This window comes from Talpa occidentalis, unplaced genomic scaffold (genome assembly GCF_014898055.3).
Source record: "Talpa occidentalis isolate TD23 unplaced genomic scaffold, MPIMG_talOcc4v2.1 talOcc4.12, whole genome shotgun sequence".
In the NCBI taxonomy this organism is placed as follows: Eukaryota; Metazoa; Chordata; class Mammalia; order Eulipotyphla; family Talpidae; genus Talpa; species Talpa occidentalis.
Genome location: NW_023601212.1, coordinates 70,002,820 through 70,029,133, shown reverse-complemented (window position 1 = coordinate 70,029,133; position 26,314 = coordinate 70,002,820). Strand labels below are relative to the sequence as shown.

Here is a 26,314-nt window from a genome sequence, read left to right as displayed (position 1 = left end):
GGTGCCTGATTCCCGGTCCTCGGTCCCGCCATGGGAGCCTGAGCGCCCCCGCCCGGCCCCCCGCCCCCGGGGCCTCGAGGGGGAAAGGCAGCGTGTGGGACGGAGAGGGGCGCGCACCCCAACCCCCTGTCCGGGCGCGCTGCGGGCCGGGCGCGAGTTCCGAGCGGCGGGTGGGATACAAAGGCGCGGCCGACCCGCACCCGCAGCGGCGGTGAGTATGGGTCGGGGGCGCGGGCCAAGTTTTCGGAAAAAGAAATCCGCAAGGGGGGAGGTCATGCAGAGCTGGGGGCGCTGGACCGGGTGAGCTGGGAGGCGGCTGGGGCTGGGGGGTCTGGGCAGCCCCCTTCCGGTGCGTCCCGGGCACAGCGGGGCGCCCTCCCGACTTTGGGGAGGGGGCGGAGCCGGGCCTGGAGAGCCGGGGACTTTCCTGGGCCCCGGCCGGCGGGGGCCTTGCTGATCCCGGGGGAGCCAGGGAGCTGAGGCCCGGGTGTGGGTGGGAGGGCAGCGGGAGGGCCAGGGTCTGGAGGAATTGGAGACGAAGGTTCAGGGGTGCGCCCCTTGAGACGTGGGGAGGGACGGGCAGGTATGCGTTGGGGTGTGATGTGGATCTGGGGTGCAGGCCTGGAGAGCAGGGGGTGTGAGCCCGAGGCCTGGACCGGCAGGCAGGGCACGGTCAGGGGACAGGCGCCAACCCCACCTCCACTCGTGTTTACCTGAGTGGGGGGAGGAGGAGGCCGTGGCCATGCACCGGTGAGTTTGGAAAGGGTGGTGGGGGGCCAGTGTGTATGAGTCTTTGTTTTTGTGCGTGTGCACCTTGATGTGCTGTGTTCCTGCAGGTGGGCCCTGGGCTTGGTGGTGTCGGTGTTTTTCTCAGCCTGAGGGTGTAGGAGCCACTGACTATGTATCTGCGGTGTGTTTGCTGTGTGTTTGCTGTGTGTTTATATGTACACGAGGGAAGGGGTGTGTGGCTGTGTATGGGGGAGGGTTTCTAGGAAAGGGATATACAGGTTCTGAGCAGGGCTGCATATACCAGCAGAATGGGGCCTACCTGCATAGGTGAGTGCACCTACAGACTGGGAAGGGTGTGGGTGAATCTCTGTTCTCTTGAGTATAACCAAGTTGGTGAGTGGGTGCCAGTGTGTGTGCCTGCCCTAGGGTGTGTGTATTTCTGAGTATGTGTTGGGGGTGCTACTTCTTGCCTCTGCAGGCAGGTTTTCCTGGCTGCAAGTCCAAGAGAGAGAGCTGTCTGGAGGATTCTGAGGTTGCTTGGGTGTCCCTGCCTGGGGCCTCTAGGTTGGAGCCTTAAGACCTATGGGGGGGTGAGTGGGCCATCTTATGAAGTATCTGTTTGGGAGATGGGTTTTTCTAGAAAAGGGGGTATGTGGTGGGGCCTGGGAGAGGGGTTCTGTTGGCGGTCATAGAGGAGTCAGGGAAGAGTAAGAGCCTCTTACTCCTACTCCAACACAACATCTAGTTGGATTCTAGTGCTTGGTTAGGCCCAAGTTCAGTCCCACAGGCAGAGTTCTCTCGGGTCTGACTGCTTCGGAGTCCACCAACCCTGTGCAGGATCCTGCAGTTCTGATGTGTCTGGAGTCTGGGATGGAGGCCCGAGGAAGGACCGTGCCTGGGACAGAACGACCTGGGTAGAGAAGGTGGTACGAGAACTCGGGATGACAGGAGGGTGTTGCCTTAGGAGTTTCTGCAAGTGTGTCGGATTGGGATGGGGGCCTGGGCCTGGCCAGAGTGTGAGGAACAAGGACTGTGCTCCAAAGAGGGCGGACACCATAGCTAGGGAAGCGTGGGCACCTTTGAAGCTATACTCATCACCACCATGGAGACACAGGAAGCCATCCAGGAGGTAGATGACTCTCCCCGGAGGAAGCATCTACCTTCTCCCCTCGCCTCTCCCGTGCTTTCTCTTCTGGGGTGAGCTCCTTCAAGTGCATGCTCCTCATCGTTCTCTCAGCCATTTCCCTCTTGCTGCGAGGTTGGGTCCAGACACCAAGTTTGAGGAGCTGAGGCTGTGACCTCCCCTTGCCCTCCTGGGGCTTCATTGGAATTGGAATGTTAGAGACCTTCATGCATGCGCTGTTCAGTTGGAATGTTCCCTCTTTAGCCCACAAGGTTCCCCACCTTTCCTAAAGTCCTGGGATAAAGGAAGTGAGATTTAGAAAAAGTGGCCCCTACAAGTAGGGGCAGCGTAGAAAAAACCTTTTTCTTAAAAAAAGAAGGGGGGGCCTCCCCAGTGGTGCAGCAGGTTGAGCGCAGAGCTAAGAAGCTGTGTGCAGCCTCTGCAGCATGGGCTCGATTCCAGGCCAGCCAGGGAGATTCCCACATGGCGCGGTGGACCTCTTCTGTCTTGCCCGCTGCTCCCCTCAGCAGTGCTTTTGATCTGTCTGCTACTTCTGCTCCCCGCTCTGTCTCTGGTGAATCCTCTCACCCTTTCGCGCCTCTGGCCTGTACCCCAGCTCCTGTATAAATAAATAAATATTTAAAAAAATGCACAATTCCTCCAAACTTGGCACCTGCCTGAGGGTGGAGGCTAGGGTAGGGAGGCATAGCATCTAGGATGCTGTTCTTAGCCTTCTGGGGTGCCTGTTGGCTCTGTGTGTTCTCACTGCATTGTACTTGCGGGGTGCTCTTCCAGGAAGGAGGGATGTGGTTGGACAATGAGAGTGTGCCATCTTGAAAGTACTTCCAGACTGGAACCCCTGGCCTCATGGTTGTTCCCCCCTCTCCCGCCATTGCCCAAGCCCTACCTTCTGCCTTCTCGAATTCTTCCAGGCCAGGCCCACTGATGTGTCCCCTCTTGCTCCTGCTCCTTCTAGCTCCTGGGAAGGCCTGTTCCTAGACTGAGAGCAGAACAGATTTCTATCTGCTTGTCTGGGATCCAAGAGATCCTTCTGGTTAGGGGGGTGTAAAGTTGACTGATGGAAGCTTTGGAGGGGGTAACAGGACAACATCTGGGGCTTCCCTCCTCCTCTCTGGGTTTTAGGGACTCTAGTGTTATCCTTTGCTCATTGCCTCTTTAGCGGCTCCTCGCACTGGGAGACCGGAGGAAAGAGTCAGACAGAGGTGGTTGGAATCATACTTTTTAGTGGTGTGGTGTCGGGCAAGTTCTTCCATCCTTGTCCTCAGCTGTCCTCCAGCTCGGGACTGGTTCTTCCCAAGGAACCCCAGCTGCCCCCATGACGCCTTCCTGGGATTTCAGCTTGCTCTTAATTCTGGTTCTGCCACTTCCTAGTTCTTTGACCTCAGACAAAATAGATAACTTTTTGAAGCCTCACCTGTAAATTGGAGTTAATGATAGGCCCTGCTCTTGGATTTATGAGAATTAAATGAAGTAATACACAGGGCACTTCACACGGTGCCTGGCACGGGCGGCCCTTGGTAAGTGCTGGCTGGTTTGGTTCTGGTTCTGATTGATGGCTTGTGGGGGAGGGTTGGGGCCGGGAGGAGAGGTGGGCTTTGGTTCCACCCTTTTTCTGACAGACCACATCGGGTGCTGCCTCCCACATGCCCTGCTCTGGGGGACGCACTGGGATGGAGGGGGAATCAGTTGACTCATGGGGAGACGTGTATGGACGTGTCAGTCCATGTCAGTCCATGAATCCGTGGGTGCTCTGTGGTGATGTGTTCCGGAGGTACTGGAGCGCGGGGTGGAGTACTTGACCCTGATAGATGTCAGGGAAAAAAGCTGAATTAAAAAAATTGAGATGAAATTCATATTACAGAAAATCAGCTATTGGAAAGTGAACTATGACAGTATATTCAAAGTGTTGTGCAACCACTATCTCTAGCTAAAAACATTGTTACCATCCCAAAAGGAAACAAACCTTCATCCATTAAGCAGTTGCTCTTCACTTCCCCAACTTACCCCCATCTACCCACACCCCCTCTTTTGTGTTCTGTCTCTATGGATTTACCTGGATATTTCATAACAATGGAATTAAACCTTTCGTGTCTGGCTTCCCTCACTCAGCATGATCTCATCCATGTTGTAGCATGCATCAGAACTTAATTCCTTTTCTTGGCTACATCATATTCCAGTGTTGGCTTGGGCTTGGTTGGAGTTAAAGGATGAGTTAGGGGACAGGGAGGGAACTGAGGAGGTTGCTGTGAGCGGGTAGGGTTGGGTGTGTGTGAGCCACACGCAGGTGGGTACTACTGGCTCTCGAAGAGTGAAGTGGGATTTGCCTTCCACTTCCTTCCCTATAAAAGGAAGTCTGGTGAGGGTGGTAGGGATGGGGCCTTTTATAACTTGCTCTTTTCTCCTCCTTCCTGGGTATGAGCTGCCCTCTCCCTATGGGGGCCCATTTTCCTATCTTACCTGGCACCAGTTCCCCTCTCCGAATTGACCTCGCACCCTATGCTGGTTCGTGAGCTTCTTCATGAAGACATGTTGGTAGCAGAGGTGAAGGGAAGGCCTGGGAGTAAATCCTACTCACACCCAGTACCCTTGACCTTGCCTTCTCTCCTCCCACCTTTTCTCCTGGTGATCTCACTTGGGCACCCTGTCACCTCATCTGTTGTGATCTGGGGAGAAACGAGGTGGCCAGGGGATCTCCTTTTCATCCACCCTGACCAGCACAGAATAGGAGGCAAAGGCCTTTGTATGGGGTGGGGGGCCCCTTGGAAATGAGGTGTTGTGAGCTGGTCTGATGCCCCTGGCAAGACTGGTAATTACAGATGTGACAGCTGGGAACAGACTTGAGAGAAGCAGACCTGGAATCAGCAGAGTTGAGGATATCCCGGGAATCAGGGTGGGGCCGTGAGAGGGGAGAGTAGGAAGAAGCTAGGGGCTGGGGTGGGGCTTGGGGGCCCTGCCACCCCCAAAACAACTGGCTGGACTTAGTGCCTCCAGGAGAGGTGGCGGTGATGGGGCCCCACCCTTCCTCACCGTCAGTGTGTGTGTTGGCAGGGAGGAGAGAAGCTGGGGGCTCTGGGAGCCCTGAGGACCCAGGAAAGAGTCGGAAGAGGGGTGGGGGGTTCCCTTTTGGGGTGTGATCTAAGTTAAGGAGAGGCCTTCGCCACCTGGGGGCTGGAGTCAACAGTGTGCCCCAAGGTGATTTCAGCTTATTCTGGATGGGATCTTCCCATAGTGAGGCTAGGGGAACAGGAAGTGGAGGGAACGGGCAGTGGAGGGGAGGGCTGTACACCCTCTAAAGGTAAAAGAGGTTGGAAGCCACTGTTTTATAGACTATCTGGCCTATTGAACTAGTGGCCTACTGTGAGACTGTGTTTACATTATTTTGTTGAAAACTTAAGCATCCCAAGTAGTCACTATCATTCCCACTACGATAACTGAGGTTAGGGAGGATGGGCGTCCCATCCAAGATAAGGTAGCTTCTAAGGCGGTGCGGGACTGTGCTCTTCTGCTTCTCGGAGTGCTCCCTCTCCACCTCTCTCTCTTTTCAATGAGTTCTAATTTTACTCATTTTTGCCTTTAACCTTTAGCTTGAATTATTCCCCTAGATCCCAAAAAATAGACTTGCGTCCAGATGTCAATCTGAGGGGTAGAGAAGTCACATCTCAGGTCAGGGCCACCTGGCAGAATCTGTTCTGGGCTGGCCTCTACCTTCTCCTGGGCCTCTGCACACATGGGGCACTGTAGCCCATGGGGTCTTTGAGATCAGGAGATGCCTGGCCCTCATCTTGAATTTTCTAGCATCCTCCTGACAATATCCTGCAGACTCCCACTTTCACCAGACCTCCTGGCCCCCAACCTCCTGCCAGGGAATGGAGTGCATGTTTGCATGTGATCTGGGGCAGGGGCTCTAGCTTTTTAGGGCAAGTACTGGTGGGGGTGTGCAGGAGCAGGTGCTGCGCCTGAGGTGTGAAGGCAGTAACTTCAAAACAATAGAGTGTGAACAGAACACTTATTTTGTCCCTTTATTCCAGGAATGGAGGTGGGAGTTGCGGGGGTGGGGGTGGTAGGCTTGGAGTCTCCTAGAAAAGAATGGACACTTCAGTGGTGGGTTTGTCCAGACAGTGGGTCTTGGGTGATCCTTGGGCTTCCGCTGGTTTGGTTTCCTTTGATAAGACCAGGCTAATTTGCCAGACTGAGCCTGGGGTTGAAGTGGAAGAGGTTTGCAGAATGGGGAGCCCTGGCTTGCCACCATACCCCAATCACCCTGTGCCTCCCATCTGTAGCCCCCACACCCTGTTTTCCCATAAAACAGCCTCTGTGCTAGGACCCCACATCCCCTGCACACCTGAGGTGTGCACCCCCTTCTGTAGCTGTTCCTGCCCCCTTCCAGCAGAGGCAGAGGGCTGCTGGTGGGCTGTGATATCAGGCACAGTTGGGGCTACCTCAGATTCAGGCTGTGAAGGGCTGGAGTGTGCAGGCCCGGGCGGGGGCGGGAGGGTTTGCTGTGGACAGAGCAGCTTCCACATCTCCCATGTCCACTTTCTGCTGTTTTCTCTGAGGGCAACTCCAGGGGCCTGTTTCTTTCTTGGCACTTCCACAGCTTACCTGGTGGGCAGGTAGGGGCCAGTCCCACACCGCAGAGGAGGGAGGAAGAACCTGGTGGGTGGGAATTTGGGTCCTTCTGTTGGTGGAAATGAAACAGGGCATCCAGGCTTCTAGAGGCTTCAGTTGCCTCTCATCAGCCTAGCATCCTGCCTCCCCCCTGGCCCCCACCCGGGACTCATGCCAAGGGGATTACTCACCCTTCTGCTGCCCCCCTCCCAGCGTTCCTCCCAGACTAACTGGGAATGGCTTTGGTAGAGGCTATGGAATTAGGTGCTGAGGTGTGTGTAGTGTGTGTGTCTTTGTGTGTGTCTCTGTGTGTGTCTCTGTGTGCGTGTGTGGTAGGGGCCTGGGCAGGGACTTTCTGAGAGCAGGGTAGAGGTGAGGGTGCCAGAGGGAAAGCAGAGCAGGTCTTTACAGAACCTGCCAGGCCAGGGTGGGTGGAGCTGGGTGGGGCGGCAGGAGCCTTTCCAGGTTTCAAAGGGGGTATGCATGTGGGTGTCCCTGTGTGTGGATTTAGAGGGTACCCAGTCTCACGCCTGCCTCAGATGGAGGGAAATGAAGGAAGTAGGTGGAGAGGGACTTGGCTGTGGCTCCCCACCTCCTTTTCGGCTAGAATGTGAGCTCAGGTATCCTGGCGGGGAGCCCAGGCCTTGGCCGCCCCCGAGGTGCCCCTTGCCCGGGGGTCTGGTGAGGAGCCGCTGCACTGGGAGCGGGAGCCTGCATCTCTCCCCTGCATTGGCCCATGGAGGAGAAGGACTTTGCCCCTGCCCTGGGGCTGAGGATGGTGAGCTCACGTCTGGGCTGTCCTGGGAGAGGCCTGGTTAACCGGGTGCGGGTGGGGTGCTTGGCGCCAGCTCCTGGGCTCCCTGGCGGGCTCCTTCCTATCCCTCCACTCGTTGAGACCAAGCTGCTCTCCAGCCCCCTGAATGGCATGGTCACCCATGGGCCTCAAGGCCTTTTTCAGGGCATAGGAATGCCCTCAGTTTTGGTCTGGGGCCTGGGGCTGGTCCTGGCCCATTCTGTGTCGTCAGTCTTTGTGCCTTTTTGTGGTTGGAAACAGCAGGCGTGGAGCCTTGGGATGGGTGTCTTATCCATGCCGGAGGCCCACTGAGAATAAATGGGTGACCTCAAAAATCCCTCGTTAGATCTGTGGATGGCAGCCTCCTAAGCAAAAGGGTTTGTGGGTCTTGACTGTCAAGGCTCAGGGCTATCTAGTCTCTGCCCTTGTCACTGGTAAGAGGAGGGAGAGAGCAGGAGTCAGTGAATTCTCTGCCATCTTGCTATTGTTTCTTTAGGCCATTCCAGGGGGATCTGGCTCCAGGTCATGGTGTCAGTAAGATGTAGTGGTGAGCCACGGACTTTCTCTGGGCCCCACCTTTTACCTATAACATTGGGGTCACACTTGAAGGCTCCTTCCCGCTGTCTGGAACCTGCTGAGAACTGAGTGGAGCAGTGCCGTTTCCTCCTGGCAGGGGAGAGGTGGGTGTGGATACAGTCAGGGACCCTGGCACCCCCGACAGCCATAGGTGCTATAATGGCTTCTGCACTCTCTGCACTGGATGCTTCCCCTGGTGTCTGACAGGGTGGCCTGGATTATCCAGGGCACTGGGAGCAGGGTGGCAGAGAGGAGGACCAAAGACTTTGAAGAGGCCCCTCCCTGCCTCACAGCAGCCCGTGAGCAGACCTGCGCTTCTGGGACACTGGGCCGGGAGCAGGGCTCCTGTGCCCCTAGCACATGGTACTTCCACTGATGTTCTGGAATCAGAGCAGTGGTGGGTGATGCTCGCCATCTCATCCGGGCAGTGGCGAGGAAGAGGGGCTTGGCACGTGTGGCTGCACCAAGTCTTTCTGTGGGAATCAGAGACCTTTTCAGGAGGGCACTGCGGAGGCCATTGTGCCTCTTCCTCTGTGTCCAGGCAGGACCACCTTCCCTTATCCCGAACTGAGGAGAGGAAGGCCATTTGTTGAAAAACAGTGTTTCCTGAGATCTGCTTCTGGCAGAGGGAAGCTTGTCTTCTTGCCTGCCTTCCCATCCCTTCCCCTCTCCTGTAGTAAGTTCTTTCTAGAATCTGGTGCCTCCTGTGGTCCTGTCCTTCAGAGGTGAGGAACAATAGGTGCCCTTTTAGTGCCCATTTATGCTCTCTCCCCTCCCACCTCTTCTCTGACCAGTCCCCCTGGCTCCCACAGTGCATCTCTGCTTGGTTCCCTTCCCTGCCCCAGCCCTGCAGGGCCAAGGACCAGGCAGCAGGATGGGCTTAGCTGGAACAGGAGGAGGAGGAGGCAGCGGTTAGAGCTGCCTGCCATGGTTGTGATCTCACTGCCCATGTCTGTGCTCGCTCCGGGCCCGTCCACCTGAGTTCCTCTTAGCGGGGCTGTGGGAAGGGTCCAGCTTAGTTCGCCAGCTCCCAGCTCCCCCTCCCAAAGCTCCCTCTCCCCACTCCTACCCCAGGCCTTGCCCCTCTGCCTGTTGCCAGGTTCTGAGTGTGTTTTTTTCCAGAGGCCTCTGATTGTTTCCTAAAGAAACCCGATCCCAGAGCTCAGACAAAAGCTGGGGCCGCCAGAGGAGAAGCCCCATTCTCTCCTGCTCTGTCCCTAACCCCCCAACCTCCATAACCTCCTCGCTTTGGATGCTGGGTATGGGTTCCAGGACCTGGCTGCCATCACCTAGGCAACGGGGGGCTTTGGTTGCCATGGTGATCAATGTGGGAGAAGCTGGGCAGCCGGGACAAAAGCCCCCACATCCCCCCAGCCCTCCCCCCAGTCCCCTTGGGATGATACTGAGACACATTCCATTAATTTTATTTCTGAAAGGCCTTTGAGGGGAGAAGGGCTCCTTTTTGTGCTGGCCTCTCTCCCTCCCTCTCTCCTCCTGGCCTTCTTTTAACCCCAGATAATCCATGGTTGGTTTAAGCAGGGACCCAGTGAGTGTGTCTGTGTTTGGGGGTGGGGGCAAGGTGAAGAGTAACTGGACACAGTCCCTTTTACAGCCTCCCACCCCAAAACCAGGGCACCCCTGCCCTGCACGGAGTCTGACTTCTCTCCCTGTTTCTACTTGTTGCTCTCATCCAGAGGTCCCCTCCCCCGCTGTTCCCTGGGAATGCTGCCCACCCGGGAACCCTCCAAATTCCCACCCCAAGACCCATGAACAAGGGGAACGTCTGCCCTTCTCTTAGCTCACCTCCCACCCCTCCCCCAGCCTTGCAGGTCATTGGATTCAGTGCCTGGGGTACTTGGAAGCACAGCAATCAGGGCCTGGGAAATCAGGTTCAATTTTGTGCCCTCTCTTTGGGAGGGGAGGAGCACCTTGTGGTGCTTTTGGGCACTCTGAGTGGGCTTGGTGGGAGGAGCAGTCCAGGACATCAGGGCTTAAGTGCGTCTTCCCTGTGGGTAAGGTGGGGGCTCTAGGCTGAGCAGCTGGAACTGAGGGCTGGGAGGGCCAGCACCTTGTCTGGTTTGAAATTCCTCTTCAGGGCAAACACGATGGCGTCAGCTTCCCCTTTGGGTGCATTTGAGGTGGTGGTTCAGAGGTGTGTGTGTGTGTGTGTGTGTGTGTGCATGCACACGCCCGTGGCTTCTTTATTTAGTTGCACAAGCAGCAGGATTTATTTATACCACCTCTTTCTCAAGTCTCAGAAGTGTCTGGGGATTGAGTGTGAGTGATCTGGGGCCAGAGTGTATCAGTTGCTAATTAATTACTAGCTGAGCAGCTTATAAAAGCCCTTCTTTCACTCCCATGGTCCTCATAGCAACCCCAGGGAGTATGTATCAATTCCCCCCTTCCCTATTTTACCCATGAGCCTATCTGGCTGCAAAGCACAGAGAAGTCAAGTCAGTTGCCCATGGCCTCACGGGTAGGCAGTGGGAGAGTTGGTCATGCTTTTTGAACCCAGATCCTTTGTGCAGATCCCAGGCTTCTTGTGGCTCTGAAGACGTGAGTCAGGGTGATGCTGTGGGATGGAGAGTCCAGGTTCTGGGGTGTCTGTCTAGGCCCAGTGATGTCAGACATTACCCTTCATTTATCTGTGCCCCAGGCTGTCCATAGCCTCTCTGCTGGTGACATGTAGTCATAGGAGCACAGCTGGGGAGAGCAGGCTGGAGCACAGCTGGGGAGAGCAGGCTGGAGCATAGCTGGGGAGAGCAGGCTGGAGCACAGCTGAGAGATGCAGGTGAGGTGCATATTTCGCAGACAGGATGACAGGGGCCCTGCTGTGGCAAAGGTTTCCAGAAAGGTAGGGTGGGGTCATGGTATCCTGTCTGTCCCCTGAGGGTGTCTGCCACATACTTGCCCTTATACAGAGGTGCTAACAGATGCCACTGGGCCATGTGGGGCCTTCAGGCAGCTCTGTGGGGGGTGAGTACAGGGATTGAGCACTAATTTAGTCTTCTTCGGAAAGTGAGAGAGCCATATTCACTTCCCTGCTATCAGTGACTGGCTGGTGGCCCGGAAGGGTGGTAGACACAACATGTGTCAGAAATAGTTCTTATTCTCAAGTTGCTAATGGGGAATTAGTTGGGGGAAAGTTAACAGCTACACAAAGCAAAACCAAGAACTTAGTTCTTGAAGTAATTGACCTCTCGGCACCCCTGACCTGGCTGATTGTACCCCATCTGGAGACAGAGTTCTCAGTGCCACGAGACCCCTACCAGCTCCTCTCTGTCTGCTCCTTTCCCTTAGGTCATGGTCCTATATGAGAGCTCTCAAGGGCCCTTATTTAACACTCTCCTTAGGTGACCCCGTTCATTCCTATGACCTTGTATTCTCTTCCGAGTCCAACTCCTCTGACAACCTGCCGCCTGCTGGCTGTGTACCTAGGTAGAACCGTATGCTCCCCCATCTTGCTTCCTTCCCAGTTTTCCCTCCTTACTAAGGACTCTGCCAGCTCTTCTCTTGCTCTTGACATGCCCTGCCTCCCGCCCAGTGCTCAGGAGTGCTGTTGGCCCTACCACTGTCTATCTCCAGCATGCCTGTGTCGCCCACCTCGGTAACTGTCCGCTCGTGCCCGCCCCACTGCCTCACTCATTGTTACAGAGCTAAAACCTTCCCATTGTCCTTAGAATAAACCCCAGCTTGTTCTCTGGCCCACGGGACTTGCAGTGACAGGCCCCCTGCGCCTCTCAGCGTTGCCTCCTACTGCCCTGTCTCCTCCTGGCCAATGCAGGTGTCCCTGGCCTTAGTTGTTCCAGAGCCACACTGGGCTCTCTGCTGCCCTTGGCTTTCCCCTGTGGACATGTGCCCTGGGTTTTCCCCTGTGCTCTGCTGCTTCATTCCCACTCTCCATCCTTGGGGCTATAGCTTGTTTTCTAGGACTTTCTAGAACTTCTCAAATGAAAACAGATCCCCCACTCCCCCCATGGCTGTTGCAGTCATCTGTTCTACCCCTCGGTTATCTCTTCGTGTTTACTGCTGGGCGTGTAACTTGTGGTCTGTCTCATCTCCGGGTACCAGCTGAGCAGAGCCCATGGTTCACAGGACTGAGCAGCAAGTGGTGACAGGAAAGAGCACTCAGGTCTGGGGAGGGTTACGGTGGAGTAGGACATTGGGGGGATCAGAGGGGGGTGAGGACATTGGGTGCAAGAGAGGTAGGGGCATCTGTGAGAGTGGGGACCTCTGAGGACTGAGCAGGATTTGGGTGAGAGTTGGAGGAGAGTCATCCTCCTCTGCAGGATTCAAAGGTGAACTGGAAGAAAGAGGTGGCTCCTTGCCACTGGACCAGCTGGAAACTCACCACCTTGATGTTACCGCCAAGTGTCTGGGTTCTCCCCTGACCAGTGTCTCTTCCTCATCCCTGCCCCTGGTGTGCTTGTGCACACACACTCCACACACTCATGTACACATCCACCCATACATACTCGCATATCCATTCACACAGACCCACTCAGACCCGTGCACACACATTCACATGCATAACCCATGCACACACACTGTCATATGCACACGCTCATACCACACCCATATACACATTTACACTCACAGTCCCACCTGCTCACACACTCATACAGCTCACACGCACCCTCACACTCACGTACATAGAGCATTGAGGGGAGTAGGCCCTGACAGGAACTATGGGGTGTGTGTGATGTACGAGATGGTGCAGACGTGTGGGCAGCCTTGTGGGTGTCCCAGAAACTGTGAGAAGGGGCAAGTAAGTAGAGGGAGGAGAGGCCTGGCAGCTTCTGGACAGAGCCAGCTGTTTTCTGCCCTCTAGGGTGTCTGCTGGTCGAGTGGTCAGCCTGGTTGGACCTGGCTTCTCGAGTTTGAGTTTTCCTGGCTGCTCTGGTTCTCTTTCTAGGGCTCCAGGGTTGGGTCATTCTGGGTGGCCTTTACAATTGTCTTTTCCCACCCGTGAGCTCTTGGCATAACTGGGGGGTGCAGGACTGGAAGAACTGGGCCTGTTGCACAGAGCAGGAGCCTGGGTGGAATATTATTAGGTGGAGACTGGGTACACTTGTTCAGGGGAGGCCTTCTTCTGCCCTTCTGCCCACATTAGTTCCAGTTACCCTAACCCACTGTTTCTCCTCCTTAGGATCGTCGCTTGATTTTCTCTGAGACAAGCCCACTCTTCCAGCAAAATAGAGTCCCTCAGGGTGACAGTGGATTTCCTGAAGGTCCCCCTTGGCCTGAAGAAGCCAGTGCTGAAGGAGGTGGCTGTGGGGCCCCCCAAAAGGCCCCAGACTGTGGCCCTGGAGCGCTACAAGGCTCGGCGTTCAGACGCCATGGACACCGAGTCCCAGTACTCGGGCTATTCCTACAAGTCGGGCCACTCCCGCAGCTCCCGAAAGCACAGGTGGGCTGAGTAGGGGGGTGACACAGGTGGCTAAGGGAGGGCTCGGGGGCTTGTGAGGTGGATGTGGGTGGGTGGGTGGTCACTCTGTGCCTGTTCCCTCGCCTCCTCCTCCAGGGACCGCAGGGACCGACACCGCTCTAAGAGCCGAGATGGAAGCCGCGGGGACAAGTCGGTGACAATCCAGGCTCCAGGAGAGCCCCTGCTGGACAACGAGTCCACGCGAGGGGATGAGCGGGTGAGCCTCAGGGGTGTGTGTGGGCCAGACCCCATTTCCAGACTGTTCCTGGGGGAGGGAGTTGGGGGCTCCTTAAAGACAGGGTATCCTGGCAATGTGGGCTTTTCAGACAGACCAGTCTGGGAGGGTTCTTGTGTCCTGCTTCCTCTGCTTGGTGTCCTGAGGTCGGGCCTTATTGCAGTTGAATTTGAGGAATTTCCATTGAGATCCTTCTGGAAGCAGCAGCCTCTTCCTTCTTTACCTCTAGAGAGGTAGAGGATCCTGGGTGTGTGATGAGAATCTCCTGGTTCCTCAGGGAATCTGGAGTGGGAGGCAGTGGGTGGGCCTGGGGTGTGGTCACCCTGACTTTCCCTCCAGCCTTCAGCATGGACACTGGTGTCTGCTTGTGGAATAGCATCACCTGATCTTACAGAGAGAAGGTGAGGGAGGAGAGGACAAGAAAGGGAGGGGAAGTGAGGCTGGGGGTGTGCTGGGGATCTGGAGGGGTTCTCCAGGACAAGGAGAAAGAAGTCAGAACACAGGGCTGGGCTGGGGAAGACTCGGGTTGCCCATGTCTCATTCCACCTGTTTTATCTTCTTGGGAGCATCTTAAGGGCTGGAGACTCCAGCTTCTTTTACCTCAGAAGAACTCTCTGTGGCTGACTTCGGGCATTCCTGGGTGATGGGGGCAGAGCCGTGCCGGAGGGAAGGTTCTTCCTCCTTTCTTCCTAGTCCTGGTTTCCCTGAGTTCTTCACACGGCCCTGAGGTGTAGTCAGTTCCCCCGTAGTGGGGAAGGAACCCCAGGTCCTAGACAGGATGGCTCTTGTCTCTGTGGTGACACCAGGGAGAGAGAAGACCCAGTTCCTCGAGCAGAAAGCTGTCAGCACGTCCATGTTCTGTCTTCAGATGAATTGTTCTCCTGTCCTTGACTGGGGAGATTCCTCAGCCCCCTAATCACTGTCCTGCCAGGCTGTCTCCTGAGTCCCCACCCCATGACTCAGTTCTGCAACCTTTAAACCCCCTCCAGGCTGTCCTGGGAAGGAAGGCCATAGCTCTGACAGCCACTGGTGGTCTGGGCCCCATCTGTGGGATGGCCCCCAGCCTTTCTGGAAGGACAATTTGAGGACCTCACTTAGTAGGGCTTTGGGGGCCTCTGCTTGTCCACTCCTTGCCTTCAGGAATGGGCAGGCAGCTCCTGTGCTGCAGGCGTTCAGATGCCCAGCAGAGTGGCTGGCAGACCAGAGATGCAATGTTGCTCTGCATCTAAACCATGTCCCCTGCCCCATACTCAGCCTCCCCTGGGCTCCCCCTGCTGTCCTCCAGTACGCTGCTTTGTTAGGTCACATCCTTAATCAGAACCTGGGGGACTCCCCTTTGGGCCCTCAGTTCATGCCATTCCTCCCTAGGGACTCCCCCTCTGGCTTCTGCTGAAATCAGGAAACATCAAGAAAGCTGGGAGGAGCTTAGGGCAGTGCTTAGCATTCCATGTTTAAGCAGTCCCTGGGGTTGAGTTTAATGCAAATTCTGGTTCAGGGAGTGGGGGCTGGGGCCTGAGAGTCTGCATTTCCAACAGACTCCCAGAGGATGTCCATACTGATTACATTTTGAGTACCCTGGCCTTAGTGATCACGTAGTCCAGTGATCCAGGGAGCTTTTTATAAAAAGGTTGATACCTCTTGGGTGGATTTTGGGCACTGGTTTTGTTGTAAAATGTGTAGCTGGGGCTGAGAACCAGTTATCTGTCCAATTTCTTCACACAGAGGCCCTGGTCTAATCCACGGGTCAGCTTGGGCCCCACAGTCCCTGGAAGCCTGCTTTGCCCAGCAAGTCTGACCTCAGTCCCAACCAAGGCCTGGGCTGCTTGGGGGACATCTGTCTTGTGTTCCTGTGCTGAAGATCATCTGTGCCTGTGTATTCTCCCCTCTCCTGGCCAGTGTGAAGCTCCCACCCAGCAGAGGCCAGGCTGGGGGCAGGGTGAAGCCAGTAAACACTCTGCTGAAACCTCTCTTCTCCCCATGCTTTCCTGTCTCCTCCCGCCTCCTGTCCCCTCCCCTTCCCCACACTGACCCCTGGCTGCAGGATGACAACTGGGGGGAGACCACCACGGTAGTAACAGGCACCTCTGAGCACAGCATCTCCCACGATGACCTCACGCGCATCGCCAAGGACATGGAGGACAGCGTGCCGCTGGACTGCTCCCGCCACCTGGGCGTGGCGGCGGGCGCCACGCTGGCGCTGCTGTCTTTCCTCACTCCACTGGCCTTCCTGCTGCTGCCCCCGCTGCTGTGGCGAGAGGAGCTGGAGCCGTGTGGCACGGCCTGCGAGGGCCTCTTTATCTCTGTGGCCTTCAAGCTCCTCATTCTGCTGCTGGGCAGCTGGGCGCTGTTCTTCCGCCGGCCCAAGGCCGCGTTGCCCCGCGTCTTCGTGCTGCGCGCGCTGCTCATGGTGCTGGTCTTCCTGCTCGTTGTGTCCTACTGGCTCTTCTATGGCGTGCGTATCCTGGACGCGCGCGAGCGCAGCTACCAGGGCGTCGTGCAGTTTGCCGTGTCGCTGGTGGACGCGCTGCTCTTCGTGCACTACCTGGCCGTCGTCCTGCTGGAGCTGCGCCAGCTGCAGCCTCAGTTCACGCTCAAGGTCGTGCGCTCCACCGACGGTGCCAGCCGCTTCTACAATGTGGGCCACCTCAGGTGTGGGCACTGAGGGCCCGGTGGAGGGTCAGGGTCAGGGAGGGGCTGGGTGGGGTGCTGGGGAGCGGGGTCAGGGAGGGACGGGGATGGTGGGGTGGTTCTGGTGTTGCTGAACTGGAGTAGGAAAGGGGTCGGAGTGCTGCAGGAAGGCTAGGGGTAGGGGTAGGGGTATGGGAGGATGGAAGAGGGGAAGGGGCAGGGGCCTGCAGTGCAGGGGGTGGAGCTGGGGACTTGGGGGCCTGGGTAAAAGTAGTGAGTGCTCAGTTCAGCAGTGTTAGCTGCTTGATGGGATGCCTGGCAGGGTTCCTGAGTACTATGGGGTGGAAGGTAGGATTGGTGGTGAGCAGATGAGCAGACAGTTGCGATCAGGGCTCCTAGGGAGGGAAGGGCCAGGGAAGAGAGATATGTGGCCAGGGACAGAGGCTTTTCTAGCTCATTCTTGGAGGCGCAGCCCCATTTAGGGGTCCCTAAAATGGGCCAACCAGAGGAGGGACCTCTAGAGGAGAAGGAAATGAAGATTCTTTAGCACCTCTTCCCCCCAAAACTGTGGGCAAGAGATCCCAGGCCACCCCAAGTGTCAGTGGCACCTCCAGGCCCTGTAGGGAATCTTGGGGGAGTGCTAGAGTGGGTGAGACCCTGGGGGGACCCTATGCCCTTTCTCCCCTGGGCTTTGGCATGCAGGGAGGGACTGGGGGCCAACCCAGGGAGAGGCTTGGGAGCCTGGTAAGTAGACCTCAGGCCCTGAGCCAGGCTTCTCGGAAGCAGCATGTCCCTGTCCTGTGTCCTTTCCTGCCCTGCCAACCTGCCCTGATGTGTCCCTCCCCCATACCCCTTGTCGGTTCCTTCTTCCCCTCCCCCTCCTGCGTCTCCCCCACAGCATCCAGCGCGTGGCAGTGTGGATCCTGGAGAAGTATTACCATGACTTCCCTGTCTACAACCCTGCCCTCCTCAACCTGCCCAAGTCCGTCCTGGCCAAGAAAGTGTCTGGCTTCAAGGTGTATTCCCTCGGAGAGGGTGAGCGGCCCTGCTCCTGCACCCTCCTGGTTTCTCCCCAGCAGGACTCCAAGTTCCTCCTCCCTGAGTCTTACCTTCCCTGGCTTTCTCCTTTCCCCGGCCATGTCCAGCCCTCTGTTCTGTCATTTCTGGACTCCAGGTGGCTGACCTTAGCTGCTGATTCTCCTTGCTGTCCCCTTATGCTATGGTGTGTCCCTTCCCCACTCTGGCTTCTCTGCTTCCGCCCATCAGCCCTGATCCTAAGACCTCAGCTCACTGAGTTCCAGAACCTCCTGCTCTGGGAGGAACACGTGCAGGACCCTGTCCTCCAGTGCCGCCTAGTTGCTTTCCTAGGGGGGCCTCTTTCAGAGGTGGTCAGGAGGGTGGGGAATGGGTGGGACTGTGGGTGGTGGGCGTGGCCTCCTCTGACAACCAGCCTGCTGTGTTCAGATCTCCTGGATGGCTAGTGATGCCAGGCTCCAGAGTGACCATCTCTCTCTCCTGCTTCCGTGCAGAGAACAGCACCAACAACTCCACAGGCCAGTCCCGGGCGGTGATTGCAGCTGCTGCCCGGAGGCGGGATAACAGCCACAACGAGTACTACTACGAGGAGGCTGAGCATGAGCGGCGAGTGCGCAAGCGGAGGGCCAGGTGGGTGCCTGGGAGCTAAGGGGTGCCTGGGCAGTGGATGCTGTCAGTGTGGATGAGCTGGGGAGGGTAATAGCGGGGCTCCTGTAGCTGCTCCAAGTGTAGGGCGTGATGATGGGGGTGCGTATGTATTACCATCAACTCAGGCTGTAAAGCAACACACTTGGATTCTCTCTCTGACCTTTGGGTCAGTGAGGGTCAGCTGGACCTCTGCGCAGGTCTCACAGACTGAAATTAGGGTGACACTTGTCTGAGTGCGGTTGGCAGAAGCAGTTCCTTACCTTTTCCCATAGGCCATTCACAGCACAGCTGTTTGCCTTTTCCTCGAGGCCCGAGGAGCAGGTCTCTCTCTGACTTCTACCCGCCGCCAGAGAAAGCTTTTTTAAAGGGTATATGTCACGAGATTAGTCCCCAGGGTAATCAGTCTTCTTATTTTAAAGTCAGCTGTGTCTGCGCTTAATTATATCTGCAAAATGCACCGAAGTTGATGATTTATCAGGTGATGGGAACGTGATGGAGGAGGATGGGGTCTTTGAATTCTGCCTTGCTCAGTGGGGTGGGGATCAGCAGAAGGATGGGAGCCTCCTGTGGACTAATTTCTTGCTGCTAGATTGTGCAGCCTGATCTGCAGAGGGTACATTTTTACCTGCAACATTGAGGTCCTAGTGCCCACATCTTGGTAAATTCTCAAATGCTGTCCTCGCCCCTTGTGTTCATGTTACTCTGTGATAAGTTATGCCTGAAGAGTCTTTCTCTGAGGACCACCTAGACTGTAAAGGTTCCCCCAGGGGAAGATCTGAGGCCCTGAGACTCTGCCCTTCTTCCCCCATGTCACCAGGAAGGAACCTTATCCCATCCTTAGTCCTTAAAGTAGATCTGAGGTCACCAGCCTCGCCCTCTGACCTTCCAGCATGTTTGCAGTACTTTCAGAAATGGTCCTGTGGAAGGAGGTGTCCATGCACCCTTCACCTTCTGTCCTGACTGGGGCCTTCGGAACTCCATGCTGCCACTGTTTGGGGACCTCAGGGTCCTTTGCTATCACCTGGGTTGTTACTCTGAGGAAACTTCTTTCTTGGTTCCCTTGAGACAAAAGGATCTGTCTTTTCAAAAGGAACTTTACTGAGAGACTCAGGGAAGCAAAAGGACAGCAGAGAAGCTGTAGCTGTGTGCAGGCCCACACACGCACTGCCAGAATCCCACCCAGGGCAATGTGCAGTTGCCAGGTCTCAGGATCCGGATGCTTGGCAGAGGCCCTGCTTCCTCCAGCCCTGTTGCGCTTTTTTTGCTTCTCAATTTCAAGTGCAGAAATTGGGTTTTCACAGCTTTCAGCTCTGGCCATTCCAGGACTCTTCACAGTCATTCATTCTATTCCTTCTCCCCGACACACCTCATTCCACCCCATGTATTAGGCTCACTTCAGTGGGTTCCATTTCCTTGTGCAATTTTGGTTGGTTTGTGTGTGTCCGTGTCTTCGGTGTAAAGCAGCTCCTTTCACTTGCGTCTCCTTAAACTGTGACTATGGGATTCACCAGTGTTGTCCGTAGGGTGCGTTTCCACCCCACAGTCCCAGCATCCCAACCAGTGCCTGGATTTTGGTCATCTTCCTCATTTCTTCCATTTTGACGGATAAGTTGTATCTTATTGACATCTTAAGTCTTTAATTACCAACAGGTGATGACTTCATGTAAGTCACAGTCTTTTTGGCTTTGGGAATTGTGTGTTTACCTCCTTTGCCCATTTGCTCTAGATTGTTCTTGCTTTTTTTTTTTCTTGATTTGCAACAAATTCTTTACTTGCCTCTCCCATACCCCCCATGTTGTAGAATGTTGCCTGTGCCATTGTGTGAATAGATATCTGCCATCTATTAATTTTTCCCCTGATAACTTATATTTAAGTTATGTTTAAGACACTTTCCAAAAGCCTGATGCAGTGGGATTTTCCCATTACCCAGTTCCTCACTACCCTTCTGGTGTCAGTACTGACTTCATACTCTCTGACTGGGCTCACTGAGCTCCCCAGCAGTTCCCTGTCCCCATGCACGCACACTCACACACACACACTGCACACAGCCACTGTAACTCAGCCTGGGATCCAGTGAGTGTGTATTGTTTTGGGAGAGCACAAGGCCTGATCTGGCTCAGGTGTGGGAGGTAGAGCTGGGGGTAGGTGAGAGGTGGCATCTGGTCCACACCCCTGCTATTTCCAGGCTTGTGGTAGCTGTGGAGGAGGCCTTCACTCACATTAAGCGGCTGCAGGAAGAGGAGCAGAAGAACCCCAGAGAGGTAATGGACCCCCGGGAGGCAGCCCAGGCCATCTTCGCGTCCATGGCCCGGGCCATGCAGAAGTACCTTCGGACCACCAAGCAGCAGCCTTACCACACCATGGAGAGCATACTGCAGCACCTCGAGTTCTGCATCACGCATGACATGACACCCAAGGTGGGCCCTCCCCCCACGCCTTCCTCTGTTCCCAGTTCTACCCCTTCTCCACCTCCCCTCCTCACACTGCTTCCTTATGCCCCCACCCAACCCACTCATCTCTGTATGGGGGCAAGTTCCTAGGTGGTGGGAAGAAGGGGGAGCTTCCTGACTCTCTTAGGAAAGGCTGAGACCTATAAGGGCTCTGGATTTTCCACACCCAAAGTTCTACCTTTTCCCCATGCCCAACCCCATCACCCCAGTGTTCTTTGCTCTGTGTGGTTACCCACCCCTCAGCTCTCGTGCTCACTTACTCAAATTACTTCCTTTGAGCCACCCGGGGTGAACAGGTGACTAAAGGTGTTGCATTGTGACCTTGACACCACTGGTGTTCTGCTGGTGTGGATCCCCTTGAGGGCTTGCTGCAGTCAAGATGGTACAGGGAGGAGCCGAGAGAGGGGTCAGGAGAGGCAAGTTCCAGTCCCAGTTCTACCAACCACAGCTCTTTTGTGGGTCCTGCCTTTTTCCTGTAGGAATAAAGGTCTGAAGCCATTGATCCAGGTCCCTTCCTGCTCGGGCTTGCTGAGGGGGTGTGCAGGGAATGGGCTGAGGTAGTTGGTGGTCTGTGGAAGTTGTGCCCCAGGGAAGAAAGAGAGCCTGGTGGTAGGTGGGTTCTCATGAAGCCCTTCCCTCCCCAGGCCTTCCTGGAGCGGTACCTGGCAGCGGGGCCCACCATCCAGTATCACAAGGAGCGCTGGCTGGCCAAGCAGTGGACACTGGTGAGCGAGGAGCCGGTGACCAATGGGCTTAAGGATGGCATCGTTTTCCTCTTAAAACGCCAGGACTTCAGCCTGGTGGTCAGCACCAAGAAAGTTCCATTCTTCAAACTCTCCGAGGAATTTGTGGATCCCAAGTCACACAAGTTTGTCATGAGGCTGCAGTCGGAGACCTCTGTGTGACCATGTGGTTCCCAGGGGCCTGGGGCGGGGTGTGTGTGGGGTGGGCTCCTGGGAGCGGGGGAGGGGAGTGGAGGGGCCGGACCTCCTTCCACTCTCCTCCTCTTGCTCCTGGGTTTTTTTTTTTTTTTTACTTGAATTAGATCCCCTACCCTTACTCCTCCCCTCGCCCCATTCCTTGTTACCCTCTATGAACCTGGACACCCCCCTGCTGTCTGCAGGGAAGTCCCCTTCCTCTTTTTCTCTCTGATGTCGTCCCAGGCCCTGCAGGGACCAGTGCCTCTCCCTCCTTCCCTGGTGACAGTCTCTTCCAACAGGCACAGGGCCCTCCTGGACCCCCTCTCCACCCTAGGTTCTCATAGCAGCTCTCTCCAGCAGCCCCAACACTGTTTTTCTGTGGGTGCAGAATTGACTCTGAGAGCCCAGGTGCCACCATCTAGCTCCCTGTGGCCTCCAGATGGCAGGGCATCTGCCCTCCTGCCCACTGACCCACCCTTGGCAAACCCTGAGTTTTTGGGGCGAAGACAACCTGTGACCTCCCACAGCCCTTGGATTAGGGTGCTCCACCAGGATTGTTTTGTTTCCAACTGTTAGAGCCCTTGCCACCTTCTCCCCACCCATCCACACTTTCAGAGCAAGGGAGACCCTGTCCTTCACCCCAGAATCTCACCTTCCATTTCTGATTTGCATGATCACATGCAACACAGGCAGACCGGGGCGGGAACCCTCTGTGACATTTCCCCTGGGCTCTGGGAGATAGCACCTAGGCCACCCCTCGGGGACGGGCAGGAGACACCCTGTGACCATCAGTTGCTGACCCTCTGAACCTGCTTGCACACCAGCTATCACCTTGGAGGGGCAGGTTCCCTTCCCAGGGGAGGATGGTGTGGGTCCTCCGGCGTAGACCCCCACCACCTCCTGGTCTTAGACAAGAAATTTCTTTCCTTCACAGACCCCCAGTCCTGTTGTCTCTTTTTCAGCTCCAGAGACCTGTTGCCTAGTCTCTTTTGTGGAGAGGGAGCCACTGCTCCCCTCAACCCCTGCCTTAAGTCCACATTGCCTCAGGGGTCTCTTTTCCTGGGCCTGCCAGGATCCCCACTCTTCTCTCCCTGCCCAGTTCTCTGGCTCTGGGCTCCCTCTGTATTGGGTGAGGGACCAGCATTGTTGCCTTCTCTGGGTACGTAGCCCCTCACCCCATTTAGTGTCCACAGTCTTTGCACCCAATCAGAATTATTGAGCATTTCAGTCTCATTTTGAGCAAAATTTGCTGACCCTCAACTACATAATTTCAGTGTAAATCTGAGCCTTTAAATCAGACACCTTTAAATTATGTAGTGTTAGCAGAGGGGGCTAGAACTCGGAAGCTCCCATGCACCCTCAGCTGGGACCCCGGGGATGCCGTGTGACCCAGGCCAGGCCACTACATAACTTACATGCCCGTCTTTCCCTGGAAGCCTTACTGGCTCTAGCCATGAGGCAGGCCCCCAGAATAAGACCCCATCTTTGCTCAGTGGGAGGCTTTCTCTTTGTGTGGTGGCTCTGGGAAAGATGGTGCCAATGATGGAGTTACTCCCACTGGCCTTTCTGAAACAGCACATCTATCCCCCACCACTTAATAGTGCCCTTCAATGGTCCTCACTGTATCCTCCATAGGGGTGGGTTGTGGGCTGACTTAGGCAGGTTGCGGGGTTTGGTTTTGGCCTGAGACTGTGGGTGTGGGGATCGACCTGAGTCAGTATGTCCTGTCCTGGGGGTTCTGGGAAGTTTCTTTTCGTCTGGTTTCAGAGGCCTCCCTTCTGGGTCTCATTTCTAAATACCTCACTATCCTGGAAAAGGGCCTGGATGGTGACTGGGGTCATCACCTTGTGGGCAGGAGTGTAGTCCGATGGCTGTACTCTGGTGGGGAAAGGCCAAGTGGGGGGATCTTAGTTGCTGCCCTGGCTGGGGGCTGGGAGTGTTTATTTTAAGAACCTGCCATGTTTTTAATCACTGTGATTTTTTCATTCCTTTTCCCTAAGACAAAAAGAAACTTTTCCCCCAACTCTCTAAGCACTAAGGGCTGTGACTGAGAATGGTAGCATTTTGGTCCTTTGCGTCAGAACTGTGGTATCTTTGTCTTCTTTGATTATTATTATTATTATTATTTTTAACAATGTCAGGATGCGTTGTCAAGTGTGTGGCTGTGTTTGTCTATTGCTTCCCCATTGGGGAAGTGTCTTCATGCTGTGAACTGCCGTGGGGTGTGCTGATTCAGTCCCTCTAAGCGGTTGCCCTGCAATGACCTATCAAGTGCTGGGTTTTCCCGTTCCTGGGGAGTGTCCCCCCCAATCATCATGGGGGTGCCATGGCTGTCTCTCCAGTGCTCTTTTTCCTGTGACTAATGGGGCCTAGCTCGTCCCCATCATACCTCCCGGACCTCCATTCATTGCCGTGGACCTCGTCCTCTCCCCACACTTGAGCACACATGCACCATCCCTCACCTACCTCGCTACCCTGCTGTACCCAACCTGTCCCCAATCCCAGCCTTCTACACTACCCTTGTGCCGTCTCTTTATTCTTGTATGTTTTCCTCTGTCTTTTATCTTTTCTTCCCATCTCCTTACATTTCAGCCCCTAATTTTTCATTCCCACCACTCCCTTGGTATTCCTGTGGCAAACTGATGCAATACCTGTGATAAGATGTTGGGCTCCCTGGGACATTCTCACCTGAGACCTCTGTTCTCCAGTTTGTGTTCCTCTCCTCTTCCGCTGGGCCTGGATGAGCTCCCTGGCCCTCCATGGTATCTGTCTGTCTGTCTGTCTGTCTTCTCTTTCCTCTGCCTTCCTCACAGGGCAGAATCTGCTGTTGGATTGGTCCTGGTGTGTGATTGTTGCAATTTGTTCTTCTGTGCGCGAAAGGAAGGGGGCTCTCTGACTTCCTTCAAAGTGAGATTGTAAATGTAGAATTTTCCACTGTTGAATCTAGATTTTTTTTCTTTTCTTTTCTTTCCTTTTTTTGATTACAGAGCTGAGACCTTGTGCATGCATGTAGAAAATTGTAAAATGTAAATTTTTTTTTAATATATAAAAAGCTTGTTTTTACAGTTTGCAGTGGATCTAAACATGATGGCAATTTTAGGGATTTTTTTTTCTTAAACATAGGAACTAAAACTGTACAAATTTTTTTTATATAAAATAAAGACATTTGACTTTTGTGGGGGCATTCTGTTGTTTTTCTTTTTTTTATAGGAGTGGGAACAAAAGTGTCTGGGAATCTGAGGGAGGACTTCTTGTTAAGGCGGTGGGCCAGGAGGGGGCAGTGTGAGCTCATCTTTGCCCCAAGTTCTTTAGATTAATGCAAAAGGAAATTGACCAAGGAGGAATGTGAGCACCCACTTAGCCTTTCCCAGGGTGCTTGTCAGGATAAAGAGGAAGGAAAGATTGTTTCCTCGGTAGAGCCCTGGAATTTCTGGGAATAGTTGGTGATTTCATTCAATAGTCACAGCTCATCACATTTCATTTAGAAAAATTCCTGAAGTATCTCTTTCATGTCTATCTTACTCCTACCATTGTCTCTCTAATCTTTCAGACTGTGTACAAAAGAACATCCTAGGGCCTCCCTGGTGGCATAGATGGTTGAGCACAGCGCTGTGAAGCTGTCTGCAGCCGCTGCAGTGTGGGTTCAATCCCAGCCGGCCATGGAGATACCCACATGGCGGAGTAGACCTCTCCTGTCTTGCCCGCTACTCCCCTCAGCAGTATATTTCAGTCAGTGTGCCTGTTCTGTTCCCCATTCTGTCTCTGGTGAATCCTCTCACCCTTCCGACATCTGGCCTGCATCCCGGTTCTTGTATGCATGAATAAATAAATCTTTAAAAAAAAAAGGACATTCTAGCAATATTGGTTTAACTGAAAATGTTAGTAGGTGTGATTGTCATAACAACTACCAGAGTCATCAATAAGAGACCGACCTTCTCTCTTCATTGCCTGGACCCAGGCTTCTCTGTGATGTTGGACAAGATGCTTAGCCCCTGATGCTTAACCCATCTGGGTTAAGCAACCCATCCGGGTTAAACAAACAAGCAGACATGAACTTGCCCGTGTGAAGTAGACCTATTCATTCCCATTTATTAGATGTAGACCTCCCCTCCTACCCCCCTCATTTTTTGAGGTTTTGGTTCTTGTCTTAGAGGAAGACACTGGAGGTGATAGGTCAGTGACTCAGTCGATGCAGAGGAGTTATACTGGACAGCTTGGTGTGACCACAGACAGAGCCAACTCATCGACTGTATTCCAAGGAACTCAGCGGGGGTCTTCTGTCTAGAAATGGAAGGAGTTTAAGAATTCAGAGGGAGCCAACATTACACTAATACCAAAACTGACCAAGGACAACACAAAAAAAGAAAACTATAGGCCAATCTCTCTAATGAACACTGATGTAAAAATCCTCAAAATTTTAGCTATCAGAATCCAACAATGTATCCATAAGATAATTTACCATGGAGAAGCAGGATTTATCCCAGGGACACAAGGATGGTTCAACATCCAAAAATCAATCAATGTAATCCAACACATCAACAAAAAGAAATATAAAAACCATATGATAATATCAATAGATGCTGAAAAAGCTTTTGACAAAGTACAACACCCATTTATGATAAAGGCCCTTGAAATTCTTGGGATACAAGGAATATTCCTCAACATCATAAAGGCCATATATGACAAGCCCATAGCCAATATCACTCTCAATGGTGAAAAGCTGAAAGCATTTCCATTAAGATCTGGAACAAGACAAGGATGTCCACTCTTAGCACTGCTTTTCAATATAATACTGGAAGTCCTAGCCAGAGCAATAAGACAAGAGAAAGACATACAAGGAATCCAAATAGGCAAGGAAGAAGTCAAACTATCACTATTTGCAGATGATATGATAATATACATAGAGAACCCCAAAAACCCCACAGAAAAACTAATTCAACTAATCAATCAGTTTAGTAAAGTGGCAGGATACAAAATCAACACACAAAAATTAGTAGCTTTCCTATACACAAACAATAAATCTGAAGAAGAAGAAATCAAGAAAACCATCCCTTTTATTATTGAAACAAAAAAAAAATCAAATACCTGGGAATAAACCTAACAAAAGAAGTAAAGGACCT

At 54.2% G+C, this 26,314-nt stretch overlaps 1 protein-coding gene and 1 long non-coding RNA gene across 4 annotated transcripts; one reads left to right on the top strand and one right to left on the bottom strand.

Moving 5' to 3' along the window:
• Positions 1 to 25,008, top strand: VANGL2 (VANGL planar cell polarity protein 2). 3 transcript variants are annotated; one of them, XM_037506666.2, is made up of 9 exons: positions 1 to 211; positions 13,000 to 13,260; positions 13,375 to 13,495; positions 15,555 to 16,162; positions 17,040 to 17,176; positions 17,671 to 17,806; positions 20,010 to 20,241; positions 20,919 to 20,999; positions 24,745 to 25,008. In XM_037506666.2, the coding sequence occupies exons 2-9, from the start codon at positions 13,190 to 13,192 to the stop codon at positions 24,766 to 24,768; spliced, it is 1,410 nt and encodes a 469-aa protein (XP_037362563.1). In that variant the 5' UTR covers positions 1 to 211; positions 13,000 to 13,189; the 3' UTR covers positions 24,769 to 25,008. The 3 variants fall into 3 exon arrangements, with proteins under 3 accessions (XP_037362563.1, XP_037362561.1, XP_054549513.1); XM_037506664.2 differs by lacking the exon at positions 24,745 to 25,008 and having other exon boundaries at positions 20,919 to 24,371; XM_054693538.1 differs by lacking the exons at positions 1 to 211; positions 24,745 to 25,008 and adding an exon at positions 6,920 to 7,259 and having other exon boundaries at positions 20,919 to 24,371.
• Positions 5,885 to 9,110, bottom strand: LOC119241396 (uncharacterized). The gene is made up of 4 exons (XR_005124304.1): positions 8,920 to 9,110; positions 7,858 to 7,940; positions 6,313 to 6,526; positions 5,885 to 6,068 (listed from the first exon to the last, which is right to left on the bottom strand). It is a non-coding gene; the product is annotated as an uncharacterized LOC119241396 (long non-coding RNA).
• Positions 25,009 to 26,314: the final 1,306 nt, after the last annotated feature.

What these genes read in the sequence shown, in the direction of transcription:
- VANGL2 (XM_037506664.2), top strand. Translation starts at nt 13,190, where the DNA reads ATGGACACCGAGTCCCAGTACTCGGGCTATTCCTACAAGTCGGGCCAC. An exon ending in CGCAGCTCCCGAAAGCACAG is followed by an intron (nt 13,261 to 13,374) that starts GTGGGCTGAGTA and finishes CTCCTCCTCCAG; the next exon opens with GGACCGCAGGGACCGACACC. An exon ending in GGTGTATTCCCTCGGAGAGG is followed by an intron (nt 17,177 to 17,670) that starts GTGAGCGGCCCT and finishes GCTTCCGTGCAG; the next exon opens with AGAACAGCACCAACAACTCC.